Here is a 22,478-nt window from a genome sequence, read left to right as displayed (position 1 = left end):
TAAGTTTATCAGTTCTCCCCCAAAAACCAGACTGATTCAAAAGAGAATATGTAGCTAGAGTCGCAGAATCTCAATTAGTAGATTTATATTTCTATTATTTTGCGAATAATTCTAAAATTCATAATTTTTGTATTATTCTCTCTCATCTCAATTCAATGAATGTTTATGTTTCAGCTATGGACTCACGTACGAAGAGATCGAGAAAGGTTTACCTTTAATCGACACTTCAAAAACACTCATCAGGGAAATGTGTCCACCTTATTTATCGAATGTAGAATGTAGAGCAGGAAAATATAGGCGATTAGATGGTTTGTGTACTAACTTGGAACATCCAACATGGGGTTCAATCAACACTCCTTTCACAAGGTAGGTTTCGAATTTCAATTCGAAACGCTTTAGCGTTCAAATTGACTCTAATAAAATCTTAATGTTCTCAGGCCATACATTAACGTAGGAACTGATCTATTTCATACAAAATAATACGCAATAACCCATCAATATCCCTTTAATATCACGGAATTATCTTAGGATTAGTTAAGGATTTCATTATGCAATTTTTCATTGGCTATAAATTCTCTGGAGTAAACTGATACTTCACAGGAATTATAGTATTTCACCAGATCTGTAAACTTCAACTTTCGCATTATCTGATATTAATATTTCTTGTTTGAATGTAAATGAAATACGGCATCCATTTGCTATTGTCGATATCCAATTACTCATTTTTTTACACTTAAACATTGGAATGTATATTCATTTCAATGCTTTATTTTTGAGTTCTCGTTCTCTAAACAAATCGCTCTATTTGGTATGTTTATGTTATATATATGTAAATAGTTTGACTCAAACTGCTCCAATCAATCAAATTATTTTTTATCTTTTTATTTCATTTTATTTTTATTCATTTATTCAAATGGAGTACATGACAGGACAAACCCAAAAATATGTACTCACTAATAGTTGCAGTGGTGTTTAAAGATAAGAAAAAAATACAAACAGGGCGAAAAATTGTAACAATGCATTCACAATATTCATAAACAATATACATCGATACATAAGGAGAAAAAAAAAACAATTCTACATATTAATTAAGGTATAACGATTCATTGCCAACTTATATTGAGTTATGAAAGATATATTAAATTTGCCGACAACATTTAAGTAATTGTTTTCTATACATATTAAACTAAATATCTAACTATATATTCGGATCTGTATCTACTATCTACAGCAATATTCGAGGCAATATTCTTTTTAAATTTGTTATTCAACATTAATTTTTTATAGTTTTTCTTATAGTTTCGTGTTGATTGCAACACGAAACTCTGCATAGAGCTTGAAATTGTTATAATAACTCAAAAACAAGCAGAAAAAATTTCAATCAAGTTGTATATACATTTCATAAGTATTTATTTTTGATAAAATAATTGATTTGTACGTAATGACATTTTTTTTCGAATACCCCCCTCCTAAGAAAAAGGGTCTACGCACTTGGACAAACACATAATAAAATATCATATTTTTTTTTTAATAGATTATTAGGACCCTTATTCGCTGATGGTATGAACGCCCCCCGTATCTCTGTGAAGGGACATGATTTGCCACCATCTAGAGTTGTATCGAGGACCATGCACCCTGACGATGGTTTCCACGATCATGCTGGAACAGTCATGATCATAGCTTGGGGTCAATTCATGGATCACGATTATACATTAACTGCCACACCTTTAGGTCAGTAGCAATATTGAATTTTCTTTCCTGTTATTATTTTCATGGAATTAGATAGACCTATAATTGACAATTTACTATGAATTAATATTTGATAAGATGAATTTGTAAGGATTGCTGATATCAGTTCATTATTTCTGCGATGAAGGTACCTACGTCATATTCAAGATGTCTAAAATACTATTGTGCTGACTTACTCCTGAAAAACCTTGAGATTAAAGTGACGACTTTTGATGGGACTTGAAAGAAATAAAGATTAAATGTACAAAAAATAATCCATAATGAATATTCGTTTAACAACTTACTATGTGTCCAAGATTTTTGACAATATGTGTATATTCCAAATATTTGCAAAATGGCGAATGCACATATTCAGTGACATCGTACCTATATTTTTCTCATTGGATTTATTGAGTAATAAATATGAGTATGCATTTATAATAACGATGAGATTCCAGTTTTTGTCTTTCTTTTTTGTTATTTCATCTTATTTAGATTATAGAGTTACACCTACAAAAAAATCAATTTCAATAAGAACAGTATCATCCATCCTTTACACAATTTTTGAGTTTCCCATCACCAAACACTATTCAGCTTTCAAAAGATCCACCTAAAGACTCTATTTCAACAAACTGTGAAATATTCACACTATCTTCTTCTAATTAGTTCAAACATTTAATCAAACACATGTTATTACACTCCCAATAAATTATTCTAATTGAATTTCATCAATATAAAATAATTTTCGTGGAATAGGTACATGAAAATTGCGTTTGCACTCTGTAGAAAATTGCATTACATATCAATGTAATCATTAATGTACCCAATAACCTTCGATTTCCCTTATCAATTAAACTAAAATATACACTGAATAGGAAGTCATCAGATATCTTCAAATTTACCTTTATTATTATTATTCAACCGGACTAATCACTCAGTTCTTTTAGTAGATATATTTTTATTATTTCACATTATTTATCGAAAACTCATTAGCTAAATTATAGACTTCGAAAGTGGATGTTTCTGATACGAATGAACCGACAATTATTATTCGTATTGTTATATTAGGGAAATATTTTTTTTATTTAGATATATTGCATTGCGCCTTTTCCCTATAAAAGTTCTTCAGGATTGTATCAACCCTGCGAAATTAAGAATTGATTCGGAGATCTTTCTTTACTTTCACATATTTTTTTCTTTTCACATTTTCCTTCATTGTTTCTTGGATCATACAATCATCGTATAATTCTACTTCTCCCACCTATAAACTCGAGCAATAATCCTATGGAATTATGGTTTTTCCATTTATGTAATTCACAATATATCACAAATCACTGAAATATTTTTTATCACCACCCTGGAAAATAACACTATAATGTACTCTTCAGCATTGTCAAGTTTGTGAGAACTAATGAAGTAAGAAATCCGTTCAACCTATTAAGAAGATTAAAATGTATAGCATTTCAAAATAATAACAATATTGCATGTAGAAACTTGAAAAAAACTATAATGTAACACTCACACATTTTTTTTCAAAAACATAATTATCAATCCTAAACGGTTTTTTAGGCAAATACATATGAATGAATAAACGGCATCAGTGGGAGTTCTCATCAATAAAAAACAAAAAAATATCCACGACTATCTGACCTCTGTAATGAAAATCACTCGAATTCCTTCAGTTATCTGATATTCAATGATAAATTGTTTATCTTTCTAGATCAGGTTTTTATCGTTATAATCGCATCGAATCCAGAATATTGCAAGATTTTTTCTTCAATTTATAGATCCCTTGAACCGAAACGATCCAGAAGAATGTTGCAATCGACCACCTCATTTAAAACACCCTTACTGCAATGAAATCAGAATCCCAGAAGATGACTACTTCTACAGGCTGTTCGGTGTGAAATGTATAGATTTCGTGCGAGGATTCCCTGCAGCTCGACCCGGATGCAGGCTAGGTAGGTACTAATTAATCGACTGATTTATTTTGCCTAATTGAAAACAAAACATCAATGAAGAAGTTAAATGTTCAAATCTAAAAATCAAACCTATTTGTAGGATCAAGAGTACCTTTCAACACACTCACAGGAGTTCTAGATGGCAACACTGTCTATGGAAAAACTGACGTTGAAGCTAGGTAAATACATTTCTTATTTTTCAAATGTTACATCTCATTTCTAGAGATATAATATCCAAAATGGAAAGAATCAAATCTTTCGGTTGACTAACGTAAAAACAATTCAAATTTCACTGTATGGAATGTACGCTTATCTTATAAAATATCCAAATCATTTATGATATTAAATAAAAATATTATTCTTCGGGATTTGAACCTGCGCCATTCATACATGGCTAGGGGATGTTGAACGCTTTGTTATCACAAATAGATTGTAAGCAATTGATCTCCAGTTTATCTGAATACATTGGTCGAGTGTATTATCAATATATATTTACAATTAAGCGGCAAGCCTACACAACACAATTTAGTACTACTTATTCTTTGAAACCTATCTTTATCCATCTTATTCTTCATCACAGAAAACTCCGTGAAGGATTTGGAGGTTTATTGAGGATGAATCCAGCTTTCAGGGATTATGGTTTACAGGACTTACTCCCTCTCAAGTTACACATACCAGACGAAGGCTGCACCAGACCTAATAGTTCCATGTTCTGTTTTGAAGCAGGTAAATAACCGATGGTTAGGGAGTTAGTACCTAACTATAATTTTAATTGTTTGATTTTTAGGAGAAATTCGTGTTAATGAACAGTTGGTCTTGACTTGTATGCACACTTTGATGGCTAGAGAACACAACAGGTTAGCCAGAGGATTGGCAGAGGTAAATCCTCATTGGGACGATGAAACTCTATTCCAGGTAATATTCATCATTTTTGGAGAGTATTAGAAGGTATAAACTGGCTATATTTTTAGGAAGCGAGAAGGATAAACATCGCTATAATACAACACATCACATATAATGAATTCTTACCAATTTTACTTGGAAAAGATGTTATGCAAAAGTTTGGACTACTTCTTCAGAAAGATGTAAGAACCCATATTTTTTCAATTCCAAGAAAATATATAATATACCAAGTCCCCTAAAACTCTTAGCAGCTTATTTTAGAGCTTGTACGAATTAGAAAAACCAATTGCGTTGGCTACCATCGCCCCTACAGGCAAAGCACTGTAATTTTTCACGCAACATCTAATGATAACCATAATTTTTTCCGTTTTAATAATGAGACATTTTTGTAGGGATACTGGGATGGTTATGATTCTAATGTGAACCCTAACGTCATTGATGCTTTCGCAGCTGCAGCTTACAGATTTGGACATTCCCTTCTACCAACAGCAGTCGAAAGATGGAGCAAGGCACATAAATTCATTGGTGAGCATATAACAAAACAGTTTATTAAAAAAACTTCCAGTAGTGAAGACTTCAGAAGAAATTTCCCGCGTTTGTATATTCTTGCATGAAATCCAAGAAGACATAAACATAAGAATACCATCATAATGTAGATGAAGATTACGTCCAACGCAAAATAACTGATTAATTAATCCACTATTTTTTTTTCAGCTTCCAAACGCCTATCTGACCTAATCCGTAGGCCCTTTGATTTATACCGTCCAGGAATCTTCGATGAATACATTATGGGATTGATGAACCAAGTGGCTCAGGCTATGGACGATTCGATCACCCAAGAAGTCACGAACCACTTGTTCAAGAAAGTGGGTGCTAGATTCGGAATGGATTTGGTCAGTTTCAACATGCAAAGAGGCAGAGAGTTCGGTCTCCCTGGATACATGGAGTTCAGGAAATTCTGTGGCCTTCCTGGCGCAGAAACTTTCGAAGATTTGTTCGGATCTATGTCCAATGAAACAGTCCGGAAATATACATCTATATTCGAGTGAGTACAATTATTTTTTTTTCAATTAGAGTTCTTTAACATGTCTGGAAAGACTGTTGTCTACATCCCTCTTGGATTCAAAGAAGATCTGCCAAACCTGTTCACTTCCACTTTTTTTCCTATGGAGCTCACATCAAATTTCGCTGTCGTTTTTATAAAATATACTTTTCAAACAGCGCCACCTACGGAAGAAAAAGGCAATTTGGCCAATCTAATATACCTACATACCTAAAATGGTGTTAACCAGAAGTCATAACAGTATCCTGTATTAGTTATAAGTTCCTTATTTCCCATAATGAATCCTTATAATTGTTCAACAATTTTCTTCATTTATAACATCTGTTATGAATATTTTTCTCATTGATTTTCAGACATCCCAATGATGTAGATTTGTGGTCAGGTGGTGTATCAGAACGACCCCTACCAGGAAGCATGTTGGGGCCCACTTTCGCTTGCATTATTGCTACTCAATTCAGCTACTCAAGAAGGGGAGACCGTTTCTGGTAAAAAAAAACATAATAATTTTTCATGTCATCCTCACTGATGACGAATCTGTGGTCAAATTCAATTCATGTCTCTCTCAAACGGAAAATCTAAACATAATGTGCAAAATTGGACTAGGGGTTCTAGAAATATTGGCCTTCGAAATATTGTTTCTCTTGATTTTTTCTCTCTTAGATATACAATGATCCATGTCAAATATCTTGTCGATCGCGTCATAAAATTACCAGAGGAAATAATTTCCCGGAAGTTAATACTGCATTTCATAACATTGTATCACGAAAGCCCAGTGCCGTATCTAGGAGAGATGCTTATATTTATTAGTTTATCGAATCTTTATATTAATCTTCGCTACAGAATTTGTTGATGAGTACCATAAGTTATAATTAATTTATTTATAACGGCTTACTAACTGGATTTTTATAATAATTTGGATTTTCCTGAGGATTACCAGAGAGCTGTTTGATTATTTTTTTTTTTTTTTTAATCGATGGCAGATACGACAAAACTACAACAAACCAAAAAGTGTTGTACTAGACCAGAGTTTCTTTCCACATTTTTCTATAGAACCAGTGCTTCACCAAAAAATAGTTCTGGTGGAAAGAAACAGGTACCCTTCCAAAAAAAAATATCACCCTGTAGATTTGCATACAAAATAAGCATATCACAAGATGAAAACTTTAAATCGGAAGATCTATGCCAATTCAAGTTAAAAATCTTGTGAAGAGAAGGTGCTATGAGAAAAAAAAACTTTAACACCTGTATCTCAAAACCAAAGCGTTTGCAGATTCATGTTATAGGACTTTTTTCTCAAATTGATCCGAGAAATCTGTCATTTTCATTTGTACACATTAGGAACACCGTTTAGATATAATCAATTCAAAACTGATATCTGCACAATTAAATTGCAATTAGAATGAATCACAATAAATTGTATAACACGGCCCAGACAATTTTTCGATGCGAATTACCCAGTTCAGTACTTTGATTACGACAGTATTGAAATTTTGTGACGAGAATGAAACAAAAAACTGAAAACAACGAGTAAGTGCATACCGATTACGAATGCAAAAATTACAGATGGCAAATAAGGGGCGACAACGATAAAACGGATAGATATAGGAAAATAATAAACCTCGGTACCATCTACCCAGTACCCATCTTGAAAGCCATAATAAACTAATAAACTGTAAAAGGGTCCGATTTTGTACTCCGTGTCGATTTCAGAGGAAAGTAAAATGATTATTGGTTCTTTTTATGGAAAAATTTTCGTTTTTCGTCTTTGCAAGAATTCTGAAATTTTATATTTTGGAAATATTGGGGGGGATAATTACTACCCATTTCTACACCCTTGCTGGAAACATTGAAAATATTGGTATTCCCTAGAATTTACGTACTAAGCATAAAATAATCACAAATTATATGACTTAAGTTATGAACAAAAAAATACTATAAGAAAATATAATCGATGAAAAAAAATCTTCGAAAATGGGGGGCGCTGTCTAAGATATGGCCACAGGCGCAATAGTACCTAGATAAGGCTCTGCGAAACCCAAAAGCTCCTGACGCTTTGCCCGATTTTTTTTCGAATTAGCTTCCCTAAAACTGCATGATACTCGTATGAATTCGGTCGATGAATGAGAGGCAGACATGAATTTGCTTCAGCATATCTTTTCTTGAGCCTCCTTGACACTTTGATTTCAGTCCAACACCAACGGGTTTTATACCCGAACAATAATTAAAAATAATTCGAATTGATTCGTGAGACACGGGAATTTCAACATCTTCCTTTTTCAAACTGAAACGATGATTTTCAGTAGAAATGTTGATGTGTACCACTCATACCCATGTATTTTTTATAAAATTGATTCATCAAGAAAACCACACACAATATTCTTCTCTGTAACAAAAAATTTAAAATTCTGTTTGATATTGATATTTGAGATGGACTTGAGCACTTATCTCATACAATAGAGAACAGTTATGCCAACTTCTCTGTTGGCGAGCTTTTTGAATAATAGATTTTGTCTCGGTGTTTCTTGGGAAACCTTATCTGAAATTTGTTCCAACTTCTATGAATGAGTGTCTAAAAAATACATATTTCATAGGTATGAACTACCAAATCAGCCATCATCTTTCACTTCTGAACAACTCCAAGAATTGAGAAAAGCTCGTCTTGCTCGCATCATTTGCGATAACACCGATTTGATAGACAGCATACAACTGTATCCAATGGTATTACCGGATCATGAAATGTGAGTATTTCTGCACTTATAATACATTCAAAATATCATAAAATGAATTCCATAGATTGTAGAACTAATGAAAACCAAAAAAAATTTCTTGTCATAAAAAAATGTTTTTGTTCCAGAAATCCAAGAGTGCCCTGTAGAAGCGGTATAATTCCAAATATAGATTTAACCAAATGGGCTGAATTTCCAAGTGGAGATCATTTTGGAAATAGCTTCTTTGATCCATTAGTAGGAAAGAAATAAAAACAGTCAATAAACTATAGGATATAAGTTGTACAGATGCCATTATTTTATATTATTCTCAGCCAACAGACTCTCAAAGATGTTGAAACCATCATGGTTAGTTAATTAAATAACTGTACATTGCATATGTTTTGTAATTTATTTGATATTTCCACATTTTGAAGCACTACTTCTAAAACCATGTAATAAATTATGTAAACTAATTAAGTCGATTCAATACAGAGAAATAACACTGCAAATGAGAACTAATGAAAATTTAGTCTTTTGTTTTTTCTTTTTGTTTCTATATTCCTCTGTATTGATTTAACTTGTAGTAGTATTTCTGATTTAGTCCTTCATTACTTTTTGTGAATATAATTTATTAGCAGCTAAATAAGGATATTTGTGTATGTATAGAACGAAGTCTGTAATAATTTTTTATTGTGTATAAAAGAAATAAAACAACAATAAAAACTAAAAATAAACAGTAGTTTGGTACTGAACCTAAGATCTCATACTTATACAGATCTACATATTATAACTGGAACAATAATACAAATTACTTGAAGGGTTAAAATTGTTCGTGGAAAAAGATAATGGAAAATGTTAGAATATTCATAACTATTCATCAATCGTTGTTGTTTCTGGTATTGTATGAATAATAACTTTTCTTGTCGCATCATATACAAAATGATTGTTTTCAAATATGGAACTCTTGTAAAATGGTTTCAGATCATGGATGCCAATTTGCTTAGCCTGAAAACAATTCATGGATAAAATGGAAGGTTGTTGAATATTGGTATTATTCAAATATTAAGATAAAAAATTAATTGAATATTATTTGATCTAAAAGATCCACACGTTCTATAATGATACTAAAAAAGTCAAAGATATCCTACATAAAGTGATTCAAGTTATGTACCTTTGAAAGAATTATTTGAGTAAATATAATATATTATATCTCTGGCCATAATTTTCCAAAAAAAAAAATTAAGAGGTATGAATAAAACATTGAATTTGAGGAATGCTAAAAAAATGGTGGCTTATTTTTATAAGAAAATAGAATTATTAATTAATAATAATAAAGAAATGACGCCAATGAAAAGCAATCAAATGTCAATGGCTGCATGTATTTCTTTGGTTATCTCTGCATCTAGACTCTAGACCTTCTGTAGTTTCTAAAGTTCAAGCCAAAAAACTTCTTACTTCCCGTAAAGGCTTTTCTCTTTTTTTACTGTTTCAAAATTCCTATTCAACTAAATTCCACCAGAATAACTTCTTCATATGTTAATTATGAAATGCTCTATATAAACACTCACCTTATCCATGAGGTCCCTCTCATTAATTTCTATTATCAAAGCATCTGATTCATTTGTTGCATCTAAGAAAGTCAATTGGTCATGAGCCAATTGCCTCAGAATATAAAAAAGTAGTTCACTATGATCCTTCTTGAACATAAGAAACCTTTGGAAAACTTGTTTCATGGATTTCATTACGCTATATTTCTGAGTTTCAATGAAGCTCTCCAACATCATTCTCACAGCCATGTTTAAATCGTCCTCTTGAACATAATCTCGAAGATGCATTCTAGCATGAGCTTCGGACATACGAATCATACTTTCTATGTGACGAGCTGTGATAGGTAAACTGCCAGTAGCCTGATGAAAAACAAATTATGCAAATAAGAGAAATTACAAATTTGAATAGAGTTAATTTTTTCTTCAGTTAAAACTAAATACTTCAACTCGTTCGTTCGTTCGTTCTATAATGAATATAATTGGAAATAAAAACTAAGAAAAACTTACCATTGATTCTTGCCTCAATTGTGTGTATATTGTGGCCAACTTTTCTGTATCCATTTTCTGTAATTTTGGATGAACATTTTCCTTGGAATAAACTATGTATTTTTTCAACATCTCTTGTGGAATAGTTAGATCATCCACTTCTGGAATATCAATAATATCCCCCTTTTTCGATGGATGATGCCGGATATGGGAGTTTACTACAAATCTTTTTAAATTCTAATTCAGTACAATTATCTAAAATTGAAGTCAGAAATATCTACCTTGCTAAATGCTGATCTTGAATGGGATCTACTTCATCTCTAACTACACATAAAATATCAAAACGTGAAAGAATAGGATCAGATAAGTTAACATTCTCAGAGAATGTCATACTAGGATCATATCGGCCACCAGTTGGATTGGCTGCCGCTATAACCGAACACCTAGCTTGTAAACTAGTAACTATACCAGCTTTACTAATGGATATAGACTGTTGTTCCATGGCTTCATGAATAGAAGTTCGGTCCTGATCATTCATCTATAGAAAAATGATAATTTTCTGGTTAATTAATTACTAAGCAACTTTTTATTAATGTACAGTAAAATTTGACTTTCAGCTGTCAGTGATACTGCATTAAATTACGAAATATAATATATGACTCTTATACATGGTGGCCAGTGTTGATTTAATTGAGCAGTTAAAAACTCATTGTATTGTTGAAATTCATAAATAAAACCTTGAAGTTTTCAAGTAAAAAACAGTTCTTCATTGAAGTATTTGAAGCTATTCTTTTATAGTCCCCATCATTAGACTAAACCATATCTACTGATTTGATACTTTACTTGATAAAAAGTATAAAGAAATTAAATATACATCATTTAATTTGATCCTCCAAAAGAAAATTATTGAAAAAATAAAAGAATGGACAAAATAAAAATAGAAAAATAAAAATTACTAATATGATCTTTAAAGTGTTCATCAATTAAAATGGACTAGTAGGAATAATTGTTTCAGTGTGTCATTATATCATATAAACTTGTAAGTGATTTCAAGGAGAGGAGATTTAAGCCAAAAATAGAATTTGCAGCATTTACTGATATTTAAATCATAACTTATTTACCTTATCGAATTCATCTATTAAGCATATTCCCTGATCAGCAAGGACTAAAGCGCCAGCTTCAAGAGTCCACTCTTTACTAGCTGGATTTTTTCTAACATAAGCTGTCAAACCGACAGCACTTGCACCTTGACCTGTAGTGAATACTGCTCTTGGTGCAATTTTTTCAGCAAATTTCAAAAACTGTGACTTCGCTGTTCCGGGATCACCACAAATAAGAACGTTGATATCTCCTCTCAGTTTATGCTTCTCTCCTAATAATTGAATACAAAATAAGATAAAAAATTATTCGTCAACCTGAAAAAAAATTCTTACCAGGATTTTTCCTCTCTCCACCAAATAAAGCAAGAGCAAGCGCCCTCTTGATGTAATCATGTCCAAAAATAGAGGGCGCTATTGAAGCAACAATGCGATCAGCAATCCTATGGTCTTTACTCATTTTAATAATTGCGTTCACATCGTCATCTGTCAATGACTGAACAATCTGCTTGCAATCCTTAACTACTAAATGATTGGCAAAAATAACTGTGGAAAATACTGGAAACCCATTGTCGGTATTCAATGAATTATCAAAAGAGTTGGTATATATTCCTGTTATGTCGACTTCATCACCAGGTTTACATCTGTCGCATAAATCAGCTAATAGAATGCAATCTTTAGATCGAGGAACCCTGCCTGCAGGTATTCTACCTGGAGACTCTTGTAAAGTAACTTTCTGATAATTTCTATATACTGTTTGTTCCATATTAACCTTGAAAAAAGAATTATTTAAATCAGAAATATAAATTTGAAGCAATATATACCTCAACAGAGGTATCTTTAAAAAGCAAACTAGGTATCACTACATGATTATAATTCTTTTTTGTATTCAGTATTCAAGAAGTTTTCGATAACATATCCATATTGAAAAAAAATATATAATTGAAATTGCTAGTTTTATGTTTTTATTTTGTATTTGCATTTGGATGAGAGGAATTGTGTTTCCATTCCACTAAATTGTTTATAATAATTTCCAGTAAATTTTCTGTGCTCAAATTACTTACAGTGAATGGCCCAGTACTATGACATTCTGGACAAGCACCAGGAGTAACTTCGCTTTGTTGAGACTGAACAAAAGGACCAACCACGAAACCACATTTATTACAATCAAACTGAACGACAGAGAGTTGTGGCAATACTCCTGTTGTGGCAGTTACTACTCCAATTGTTCTCACCAATTGATTGATATGGAGTTTCCTATAGATATAAACTATTTTTAGTTAAATTCAACTTGACAAATCAATTTTACTCTACCTGAATGTTCTAATTTCTTCAATAAGAGGTAAATCTGATATCCTCACATGAATTTCTTTAGTTACACGATCATAACTAGGATACATAGACAGTACTATTTCCTTAGCCACTTCATCAAAAATTTCCAACATTTGGAAGGGGGCTTCTGGTAAGAAATAAGCAAGCACATGTTCTTTGTGTGCTAAGTGAGAAAACTCTATTGTAAAACTGCACTGAAAGGAGAAAGTTCTCACATAAAATACTTATCATTTCAAAATAATTTGCTATTTCCATATTATTTCCTTTGTTAATTCCACAAAACTTTTTTCATTTAACTTTAATGCTCACGTGAAAATTTTCAATAAATCCATTATGTTAATGATATAACACAATTAAGGTCTTACTACTTCCCATAAACATTTAGGATAGGGTAATTTTTAGTTCATGAAAATGTAGAGATTCTTCAGATTATATTAGCATTTACTTGTTTGATTCAATACTACTCAGGGGTGGATCCAGGCCCAATTTCTGGGGGTGGAACTTTTAGACATTTTTGTTTCAGAAAATGAGTTAAATTAAATTTAAAATTGTTGATCTTGTGATTATTTTAGCATTAGTATGCCAAATTCTAGGGGGTTCTCATGAAATTTTGCTGACTGTGAATCTACGCTTGATAATACTCAATATATTACATATATAAGTAGGCTACAATTTTTCGTTGTATTACAGTACAGGAAATTGGAAGCCAAAAATATATTTTAACATAAAATGTAGGAAATCCAATTAACAAAAAATTTAAATACCCATATTCACCTGATTATTCTCACACATCCTCCTAATTTTCTCCTTGAACACATACTGCCCTTTGGAATTAACAAATGTTCTGAGGAAATTCTTAAATCTGTTAGCAATTTCTGTTCTTGGGCCAACCATTACGACCCACTCTTTAGTACTATATCCTTTAGTATCCTCGAGATTTTCAATGGACTCAATCATTTCAGTATCATTATCTTCAACTGCTTTTTCAGCCATTCTTCTCTTTCTACGTGGATCCTGCAATAGTAATGTGATTAAATTGAATATTATAATAGGAAGGACTAAAATTAACCTCATCATCACTTTCATCATAAAATAATTCTCTTTCATCTCTGCGTATAATTCCCATTTCACGATCCCTTCTTCTCAATTCTTCTTCAGCTGCTAAACGTTCAGATATAGATATATTATCATAATCCTCTTCGTCTAAAATACGTCTATCATAACGATCCAAATGTGGTACAGGACGATAATCACTGAAAAAATAAATTACAATAAAAAATAGGCAAATCCCCATTGTAATGCAAACAAACTTTTCCATATTATCTCCAAAAAGATCTTCTCCATCATCTTCATCTAGCAGATCTTGATCCATATTTCCAAACAAATCTGCTTCATCTTCGAATGGAGGTAAGTCTTGAGCAGGTGAAGACATATTTGAACGTATAGATTGAGGATTATCTGGGGGTGAGTTCATATCGGACTGAAATAAAATAAATATAAATATGAAGTTATTCTGACCTATATCATATTATCGAGTTTTTCAAAAAGTTCCAAGAAATACTCACATTTTGCGACATTTTTCAATTTTAGCTATTTTTTTTTTCTCCTGCTTATTGAATTTTCAATTATAGAATAGACAGATTTTATTGTTTAGTACTGAGAAAATTATGTATCCTGCGAACGAGATTATAAACTTTCAACCTCAACTCAACAAACAGGTATTTGGCGGGAAAACTCATTTTCCAATCACAGAAACGAATGAAACGATCTTCCTTTTGAAGACTTATCGATACCGATACTTCCATTCGATTTCGATACCGATACTCTGTTCGACACTGATTCCTCCATCAGGTATCGATACTCCCTTGTTATCGAAACGGAACCAAGTATCGAAATCTCAAGAAGTGAATTTAGGGAATCATAGAATACTAAAATAAAAAAGACTAGCAGTCTGTGCTAAATAAGTTCACATGGATATCGTGTTGTTTTGACAATAATGGAACAAAACAAACAATCATAAGAACTTTCATGAATAATTATTAACTTGATAACAATACATTTTTCTTCATTCCCATAATAAGGTGTCTTCAATACAAGGTTTTTATTGTGAATTTTTTCGCCCGAATTTAATTCTTTTTATCCAAAATTTCATATTCGTTGAAAGCAGAAAAATCGTTTCTCTTCATATTAGAAAGCAAATTAATAATTATGATTATTTTAAATCCTTTTGTATATTGGGCTCAAAATGTTAAAAACATTTTTCTGAAAGTGGAATTGAATAATGCTCAGGTATGTAAGAACGTGAAATGATTAAGATTTTCCATAAATCTTTTGAAGGAGCATTAATTGATATTTGAATATACATAGTCATTTCTAATAATTTTCGAAATATATATAATTGTTTGAATTCACATATATTATTAGTTCCCTCATAGTTTTTGGATCATTTAATGTTTCATCATGATACAAATATAATATTTCAAAACAATTTGTGAAAATAGTCATACTAATTAAAGAAAAATAACTCAAGAAATTTAAATTTCGTCAGTAACAGGTTCCTATTTCTTATATTATTTTTCAATTCGAATAAAACTAGAAAAAGAGTGTAATAATTTTTCATTTTACAAGTAAATTAGGAGTTTGTCGCAAAAGTGAACATTCCATCCCAGTTCATTTTGATTTTATTTGGAATAGGAGAATAAGTTTTTAATAAATCAAACAGCATATTAATCTCATAAAAATGCTTTTCATGAAATTGAATAGGGAAAAAATAAGGCATGATGGTTATACTGAATAATTATATTCAATAATCTAATGTTTTAGGATGTATCTGTTGATATCAAACAGAAATCATTGGAATTTTCTTGCCAGGGTAATGGAGCCCATGGCAACAATAAATATCATTTCCACTTGAATTTTTATGATGAATTAAACACAAATGTGAGTTTCCTGTTATTTTTTTTTATTACACATTCATTAGGATTCGATTAATTATAGGAGTGTAAATATAAAGTAACAGAAAAAAATATTACATTTGTTATTATGAAACATAAAAATGAGTGGTGGCCACGTTTAATATCTCAACCTCAAAAGCCGCAATGGCTTAAAATCGATTTTGATCGTTGGCAATCACCAGATGATATGAGTGAAAATGAACAAGTAGGTGATATATTTAAAAATCATCCAGATATTTTCGATAGACTTCAAAAAGAAGAATTGGGATACACTAAAGGTGTAGTATAATAATCATCAATAATAGTTACATTAATTTTTTTATAGTAGTTCTTAAGTTAATTTTTAGATCTAGTGTTTCCCTTTTACTTTTGTGCATTTCTGAAAATGTAGACATCTCAATTATTATGGTATCATCATCAAAAGTTTTTTGCTTGGATTATATCTTAAATTGACAAATAGTTTCGGACATTAGACTGCAGACCTAAAATATTTGGAGAAATAATGTCTTTTGGAGCATGATTTAATATCAAGAAATTACCTGTTTTATTAATTAGAATCTGGTGTACTTTTGATAAATGTTTAGATTGAGTTTGAACAATTCATTTCATGTCACCACCAATTGCATCTCTTATGCAAAAAAAAAAATCTTGATATTGAATTTTTTTTAATACTACCTAAACTATTTGAATCAATAACTGCATACAGATGGATTGAAGTTGATGGTCATTCATGGCCTTAAATTAACACCTTTTTTTAAAAATGAATGAAATAGTACTCAATTACAACATTACTTATTCTTAACATGAACAGGATTTGTCCTCAACTGATAATTAAAATCGTCATTTATATATACCTACATGTTTGCTATTGAAGTCCACTTAGTTTACTAGTAATACATTTTTTTATTCATATCAAGAATGTCTTTTCTGTTTGTTATGGAACTGGTCTGGTGGAATTTCATGATCTCTAGAAAAAGTGGTGAGATATATATCTAGTAATAACCATTAGGCTTTTTTGCTATTGAACTATAACAGTTTCATTTTTCAGAAGAATTGGGAGTTTAACGACAATCACTTATTTCAATATTAATTATTCTATAGAAAAAGGGTGAATAATGTTAAATCAAAAAATTGCATAAAATGAAAATCATATAAATCTAGTTGAAAAAATAGGTGTCAATATTTCAATGAACAGATATGAGATATTTGTTATGTTAATGTGCCTCCACTTGAAATATTCATCAACTACTAATTGAATATTCCATGATTTCTAAAATTCGCTTAATTTCAATTTCCATTAAATATTATGCTAAACACCTGCTGATGCACGTTGCTTCCGAACCTACCGAAGGCAGTAGAAGCATTGTGATCACTTTTGGAATTAAAAAATTGTTGATCTCCGACTTCAACTTTTCCACTCGCAAAATGCATTTTCGACAATCCTGAACAACTTGTAGCAACCGAAATTTATACAATTCTTTCTAGATTTAGTTTGTTCAGATTAAGGATGCTCGCGTTGAGCATGCGCAAACGTAGAATTCCGAGTATTTCAATTTCTCGCGTTCTATTTGTTTGAAATTGGCACTAGTGAACCTAGGGGGTGGCAAATACCGACAGTTCAGAAGTTTGTCAATGGAAAAAACATAATGTCCCTAATGGATTTTCAATTCTTATTTTTAACACTGCTAATAAACACTGCTTCATTTTTGCTTATTCGATCAGCAATTTCGATATAGAAAGAATTTCTTGGGGATTGGTTTTCACAGATAACGATAAAATTCGAATTTTATTGCCATCAGGTAGTTCTATAATACAAGTGCAGAAGGCATTGATATTCTTCCACGAGTTCAAAATTCAATAACGAGCCATGAAGTCGCGAGTTTCTGAATGAACGAGTTTAGAAATGAGCCTTCCTTACGAGTATTATATATTATTTTTTTTAATTCACCGAATTTTTATTGAGATTGATGGAATATTTCCATAAATATCTGTTAGAGATTTTTGCATTGAAAAATCTGGGTTGGCAGAAAAGTTTTCTGTATCACAAATTTGACAGACATATATTTAATAAAAAAATATAATGAAATCTATGCGATATTCTGACTGTCGACCGTTCAAAGCTTTCTCAAAAATTAAAAGAATTATTAGCATGCAATTTGGCACAAGAATCGATTCTATACTACATTGCTACGATAATGATAGTGAATAGTTATTATATTTTTGACTTAATGTCCCATCCTTAAAAATTCAGAAGTAACGAATTTCTGATATTTTAATTTGGATATCGAAATGAATAATTGGCGCATATAAATGAGATTTTGTAAGCAATTGAGCTTTATGAATTAATAAACAATAGTGTACATTTTGACATGATCAAATAACAACTCCAATAATTGCAAAATTTTTTCTTAAAATAATTCCAAAGTTTTTTTATTGGAAATAGTAAGGTAGTAATTGTTAAAATGATAAAATAGATTCTACACGGTATTTATTGCGCGGTATTGATTCATAACAATTTATTGGTGCTGATAATGTAATTAGTTTGACTCACTGATGATAAAAAGGTAATTTAAATTTGCAGATTTATCTTGAAATACGAATTGTTCAAATTATAATTTACCTTGAAAAGTTTAATGTTTGGTTCTTGTTTGACCTCTGGACTAAGTACACTAGAATCAGAATTAGCAAATTAAACTAATTTTCCCCAGACAAATTGTTCATTCTTGTAACATGTAATAAGTTTCACATACATTCTTATAAGAATATATTCGCTAATGTTTGTCATATAAAAGATTTTTCAATTAATTAGGTATATCGAAATTTTCAGTTGAATTAAACGTAGAAACATTTCAGAAGATGCACGGAAAGTTTATTTGACATGTTACAATTTCCTAATGTACCTTGGATTCCTTTACATATGGGTGGTACTGATGATGAAATTTTTGAAGGATGGCGGTGATTTCTTTCCCAGGGCATATGAGCATGTCGGTACAGCTTTCTACATTATGCAAGCAGCTCAATGCATAGAAGTCATTCATCCAATACTGGGTATTATGAAAGGAGGTGCCCTGATGCCCTTTTTCCAGATTGCTGGAAGAGCCTTCGTTTTGTTTCTGATGATTGGGAAAGAACCTAAAGTCCAGAGTGAGCCAGTTCTTTTCGTTCTGTTTCTCGCATGGTCATCTATTGAAATAATCAGGTAGGTTTTAATAGAAAACACCAAAATCTTAATATATTCCAAACCGATAGTAGGTACGAGTTTTTGATGAATTTCAAATTCAGATCATTGTCTGTAATTTTAGAATTTTGCGCCAGGGATGGCCTCAAACGAAAATGTTTGATGATGAATTGGTCATAAAATTTATGTACATATGTTAAACACTATAACTCCCAAATGAAGAGACCAAGAATATTCAAATTTTCAGGTTCAGATTGTAGTGACTATTTGCTTGCCCGAGAGATGGCGTCGTGGGCTGAGCATTCCAGCTAAATCGGCCGGCTAGGTCGCCTGACCTAACGTCTATTATTATATTAATCACGTTCATCTTTTAATCTTCCCTGAAGGTAAAAGTCCATAAAGGTTAGGTCAGGCGACCTAGCCGGCCACCTTTTGAGCCATCGAATATGACTTCAGAAAAACACTAAGTATGCTATATTTTTGGAATGGTTGTATTCAGTTCTATCGAAATATGTAGAAATATACGGGGTGTCCCATTTAAAAAAATACTCCATAGCGATATCTCATGAAATATCAGTTTGCGAAAAATTCAATTAACGTCATTGAATTCTACGTAAAAAGTTGCTACAAGACGGTTTTTACAGAAATGAAAAATGTTCAACAGAAAAAAAGTTACAGCAATATTTCGAAAATTAACTTTTTTGGAAAACACCCTGTAACTTTGTAACGGTGATATCCATAGAGTTCCGGTTTTCGCCAATGAGTTTCTCATGACAATTGACCCTCAGACACCGACATCAGTTTCCGTCTATCTATTATAGACTTTAGGCATTTGACAAGTAAAAATGACACACCTTCACTGAAAACGGAACGATACACGTTTCAACTACACACTGAAATTATTGATATTCAATACAAAAATGAAGAAAATTTTGCTATCACACTAAATCACTTTTGGATAGTCGTGAAGTACTTTCTCGTCCGGTAATGGTGAAACTAGAAAAATTTGAGCTGTTGGGGCAAGTTAGTGATGTGAATTATCGAAACCGTGAGCGTCGATCTTTGGAATCAGGCATTTCACAAGCAAATTCACACCGTATTTTGAATGAAGCCTCAGGACTTTAAAAACTTTAAGATCTAAGGTTTGATGCAAAATATAGTGTTGACATAGGAATTCAAGCCGGTCATATCTTTTCTGATTCGGATTTTCACCGAAAAATCATGATACGGCCCATTTACACCTCGGAGGCTACGTTTATAGGCAGAATTGTAGTATTTGATGGACCTTCCTTATTCGAAAATTAGGCTGGTTCAACTGTTTCGGTGAATGGGCTGCACTTACGAGCTATGATTAATTGTTTTTTATGTCCCGATTCAGTAGATATTGATGTGGACGACGATTATTTTCAACAAGACGGTGCTACATGCCACACGAGTAACGGAACAATCGCAATTTTGCAGGAAAAGTTTCCTGGGCGTGTTTTTTGTCGAAGGGGTGATCAAACCGAGATCTTGTGATTTGATCAACAATAGACTTTTTCCTTGAGGTCACGTGAAAGATGAGGTCTATGTCAATGCTTAACAATCGATTCAAGATCTTAAAGATAGAATTCGTGAAGTTATCTAGGCATACAACCGGAAATGTGGCAATAAACATTCATTTAATTCTCCTAGTGTCTATTTTAACAGAAATAAATGTTTTTTCAAATATCATTTATTGGCAAACCCTTCAATGAGTATGAAGATTTTTCGTCTGCTCAAATAAATTATCAACTTCAGAAATAAAAAAAAGAAAGCAGATATCTTCATTCTCATTAGCTTGTTGAAAACCAACCATAAAAGAGATTCGCTTCATGATCAATGTTTATTTCACAAAAGAAGCTGCCAGTTAAGATGAAAACGCCAGCTGTGGAAAGATAAGAAAAATGAGATGAAAGTAATGTTCTATTCATTTAAAATCGTAACATCGTAGGCCCACCTCTATTGAGAATTATAGAAGTCTGAAAATTCCATAATATGTAACGAAATTAAACATATTTTTCATTTTGATCCATACCATTGAATTTTCTGGTACTATATAATTTTATAATTACCTGTACAAGCAGCATAACTACGAAATCCACAAAACTTTATTTACACCACACCTACAATAATATTTACAGTGTATATTTTCAGGTATCCTTACTACATCAGTCAACTGTACAAAAAAGAAAATAAAATCATTACATGGTTGAGATATAGTGCTTGGATAGTACTCTATCCCGTTGGAATGATTTCTGAAGCCATAATCAATTACAAAAACTTGGCACTTATCCACGAAACTCAAAAGTGGTCAATTGCAATGCCTAATCCCTTAAATTTCACATTTAGTTTCGAATACTTCCTAAGATGTTATCTTTTCATTCTAACCGTACCTACCTCAATTGTCTTAATATTACATATGCATCGACAACGGAAACAAAAACTTGGAGGGGGAAAATTGAAAGGGAAATAACAATTTAAGAATGTTATCGAATTTTGAATTTTGATACTAAGACTAAGAATTTAGCTAAGACATCTCAATAATTATAATTAGAAAAATTAATACTAGACGTTATTTCTTATACTTGAATTATAATTCCAGAAAATACTCTTCATTAATGAGGTTTTCAATTTCCGTGGATCTAGTTAATTTTAGTTGTTAAGATTTCATTTCCTCAGAAGAATTGCTCATTGAATTTGAGGTTGTACTCATTTTTCACTGATTCTATGTTTATACATTTTATTTGACGAACAGAATAAATTGTTGATTTTATAGGCATTTTCAATTTCAACCTTTTCTTTTTGATATTTGATGGAAATTGTGAAAGGTGTCGCGAGACACGAAAATATTGATCACTATTGCATTCTATCAACATACATTTTTTATGGAACTTTTGCAGGAAATGATTATCGTTATCCTGTAGAATAGTAGGTATACTTTCTATTGATTTATTTATCTAGAATGCTCTTGGTACCCACCGCAGCTTAAATTTGACTTTAACAATAACGGTTTGACATGCTTACTAATTGTAATGGAAACTTTCAGTTAATTGAGAGAGTTAAACTGTTCACCATACCCACAAAAATTTCATACTATCCATATAAGCGAATGGCTACTTGTTGCCATACTGGAGCTTGCAGTTGATTCAAACAATAACGGTTTGACATGTTGACTTGCAATGGAAAATTTCAGTTAATTAAAAAAATTGAACTATTCACCATACACACAAAAATTTTATTTTAATGTGTTTCGGCCGTTACTTGGTAGAAATATTTTCGGTTAGTATGTTATGATATCTCTTGGAAAAATAATTAAGTATTTATTTTTTCCGGAACTTAACCAATCGAGAAAAGAGTTTCATTCAAATATTTTGGTAATATCCACTAAATTGCTGAGTAGTAGTTAGTTACTTACGACTACTTATAGTTTGATCGGTATTTTGTTTGATTTCCCGGTTGAAACTTGTAGTTTAAAATTCAGAGGATAAATATCGTGAAAG

General features: G+C 31.6%; 3 protein-coding genes and 1 long non-coding RNA gene across 4 annotated transcripts in view; 2 read left to right on the top strand and 2 right to left on the bottom strand.

Annotated features, from left to right (window-relative positions):
• Nucleotides 1-8,758, top strand: part of LOC123674741 (peroxidase) — a 42,109-nt gene extending 33,351 nt beyond the window's left edge. The window contains exons 5-16 of the mRNA XM_045609797.1: nucleotides 175-366; nucleotides 1,535-1,731; nucleotides 3,516-3,689; nucleotides 3,790-3,868; nucleotides 4,270-4,415; nucleotides 4,477-4,604; nucleotides 4,661-4,774; nucleotides 4,985-5,117; nucleotides 5,307-5,637; nucleotides 6,009-6,140; nucleotides 8,247-8,393; nucleotides 8,510-8,758. Of these exons, the coding sequence (XP_045465753.1) occupies nucleotides 175-366; nucleotides 1,535-1,731; nucleotides 3,516-3,689; nucleotides 3,790-3,868; nucleotides 4,270-4,415; nucleotides 4,477-4,604; nucleotides 4,661-4,774; nucleotides 4,985-5,117; nucleotides 5,307-5,637; nucleotides 6,009-6,140; nucleotides 8,247-8,393; nucleotides 8,510-8,633 (1,897 nt within the window). The 3' untranslated portion in view covers nucleotides 8,634-8,758. The remainder of the gene's footprint in view (nucleotides 1-174; nucleotides 367-1,534; nucleotides 1,732-3,515; nucleotides 3,690-3,789; nucleotides 3,869-4,269; nucleotides 4,416-4,476; nucleotides 4,605-4,660; nucleotides 4,775-4,984; nucleotides 5,118-5,306; nucleotides 5,638-6,008; nucleotides 6,141-8,246; nucleotides 8,394-8,509) is intronic.
• Nucleotides 8,759-9,036: 278 nt separating this feature from the next.
• On the bottom strand, nucleotides 9,037-14,556 carry LOC123674740 (DNA replication licensing factor Mcm2). Its single transcript, XM_045609796.1, has 12 exons — nucleotides 14,391-14,556; nucleotides 14,136-14,305; nucleotides 13,895-14,078; nucleotides 13,600-13,839; nucleotides 12,808-13,019; nucleotides 12,558-12,750; nucleotides 11,830-12,265; nucleotides 11,518-11,768; nucleotides 10,678-10,934; nucleotides 10,418-10,622; nucleotides 9,932-10,270; nucleotides 9,037-9,368 (listed from the first exon to the last, which is right to left on the bottom strand). The coding sequence occupies exons 1-12, from the start codon at nucleotides 14,400-14,402 to the stop codon at nucleotides 9,234-9,236; spliced, it is 2,634 nt and encodes an 877-aa protein (XP_045465752.1). The 5' UTR covers nucleotides 14,403-14,556; the 3' UTR covers nucleotides 9,037-9,233.
• Nucleotides 14,557-14,765: 209 nt separating this feature from the next.
• On the top strand, nucleotides 14,766-21,751 carry LOC123674738 (very-long-chain (3R)-3-hydroxyacyl-CoA dehydratase). The gene is made up of 5 exons (XM_045609795.1): nucleotides 14,766-15,114; nucleotides 15,649-15,765; nucleotides 15,823-16,057; nucleotides 18,633-18,978; nucleotides 21,133-21,751. The coding sequence occupies exons 1-5, from the start codon at nucleotides 15,034-15,036 to the stop codon at nucleotides 21,449-21,451; spliced, it is 1,098 nt and encodes a 365-aa protein (XP_045465751.1). The 5' UTR covers nucleotides 14,766-15,033; the 3' UTR covers nucleotides 21,452-21,751.
• Nucleotides 15,767-17,957, bottom strand: LOC123674739. The gene is made up of 4 exons (XR_006746701.1): nucleotides 17,097-17,957; nucleotides 16,638-16,746; nucleotides 16,319-16,514; nucleotides 15,767-16,261 (listed from the first exon to the last, which is right to left on the bottom strand). It is a non-coding gene; the product is annotated as an uncharacterized LOC123674739 (long non-coding RNA).
• Nucleotides 21,752-22,478: the final 727 nt, after the last annotated feature.

Source organism: Harmonia axyridis, chromosome 3, assembly GCF_914767665.1.
Source record: "Harmonia axyridis chromosome 3, icHarAxyr1.1, whole genome shotgun sequence".
Lineage (NCBI taxonomy): Eukaryota > Metazoa > Arthropoda > Insecta > Coleoptera > Coccinellidae > Harmonia > Harmonia axyridis.
This window is presented reverse-complemented; position numbering and strand designations above follow the sequence as displayed.

Coding starts and splice junctions, on each gene's coding strand:
- LOC123674738 (XM_045609795.1), top strand. CDS start 15,034: ATGATTATTTTAAATCCTTTTGTATATTGGGCTCAAAATGTTAAAAAC. Junction 16,058..18,632: donor AGAATTGGGATACACTAAAG/GTGTAGTATAAT, acceptor GAAACATTTCAG/AAGATGCACGGAAAGTTTAT. Junction 18,979..21,132: donor TCATCTATTGAAATAATCAG/GTAGGTTTTAAT, acceptor GTATATTTTCAG/GTATCCTTACTACATCAGTC.
- LOC123674740 (XM_045609796.1), bottom strand. Junction 13,840..13,894: donor ATGATGAAAGTGATGATGAG/GTTAATTTTAGT, acceptor TTACTATTGCAG/GATCCACGTAGAAAGAGAAG. Junction 13,020..13,599: donor GGATGTGTGAGAATAATCAG/GTGAATATGGGT, acceptor TTCTCCTTTCAG/TGCAGTTTTACAATAGAGTT.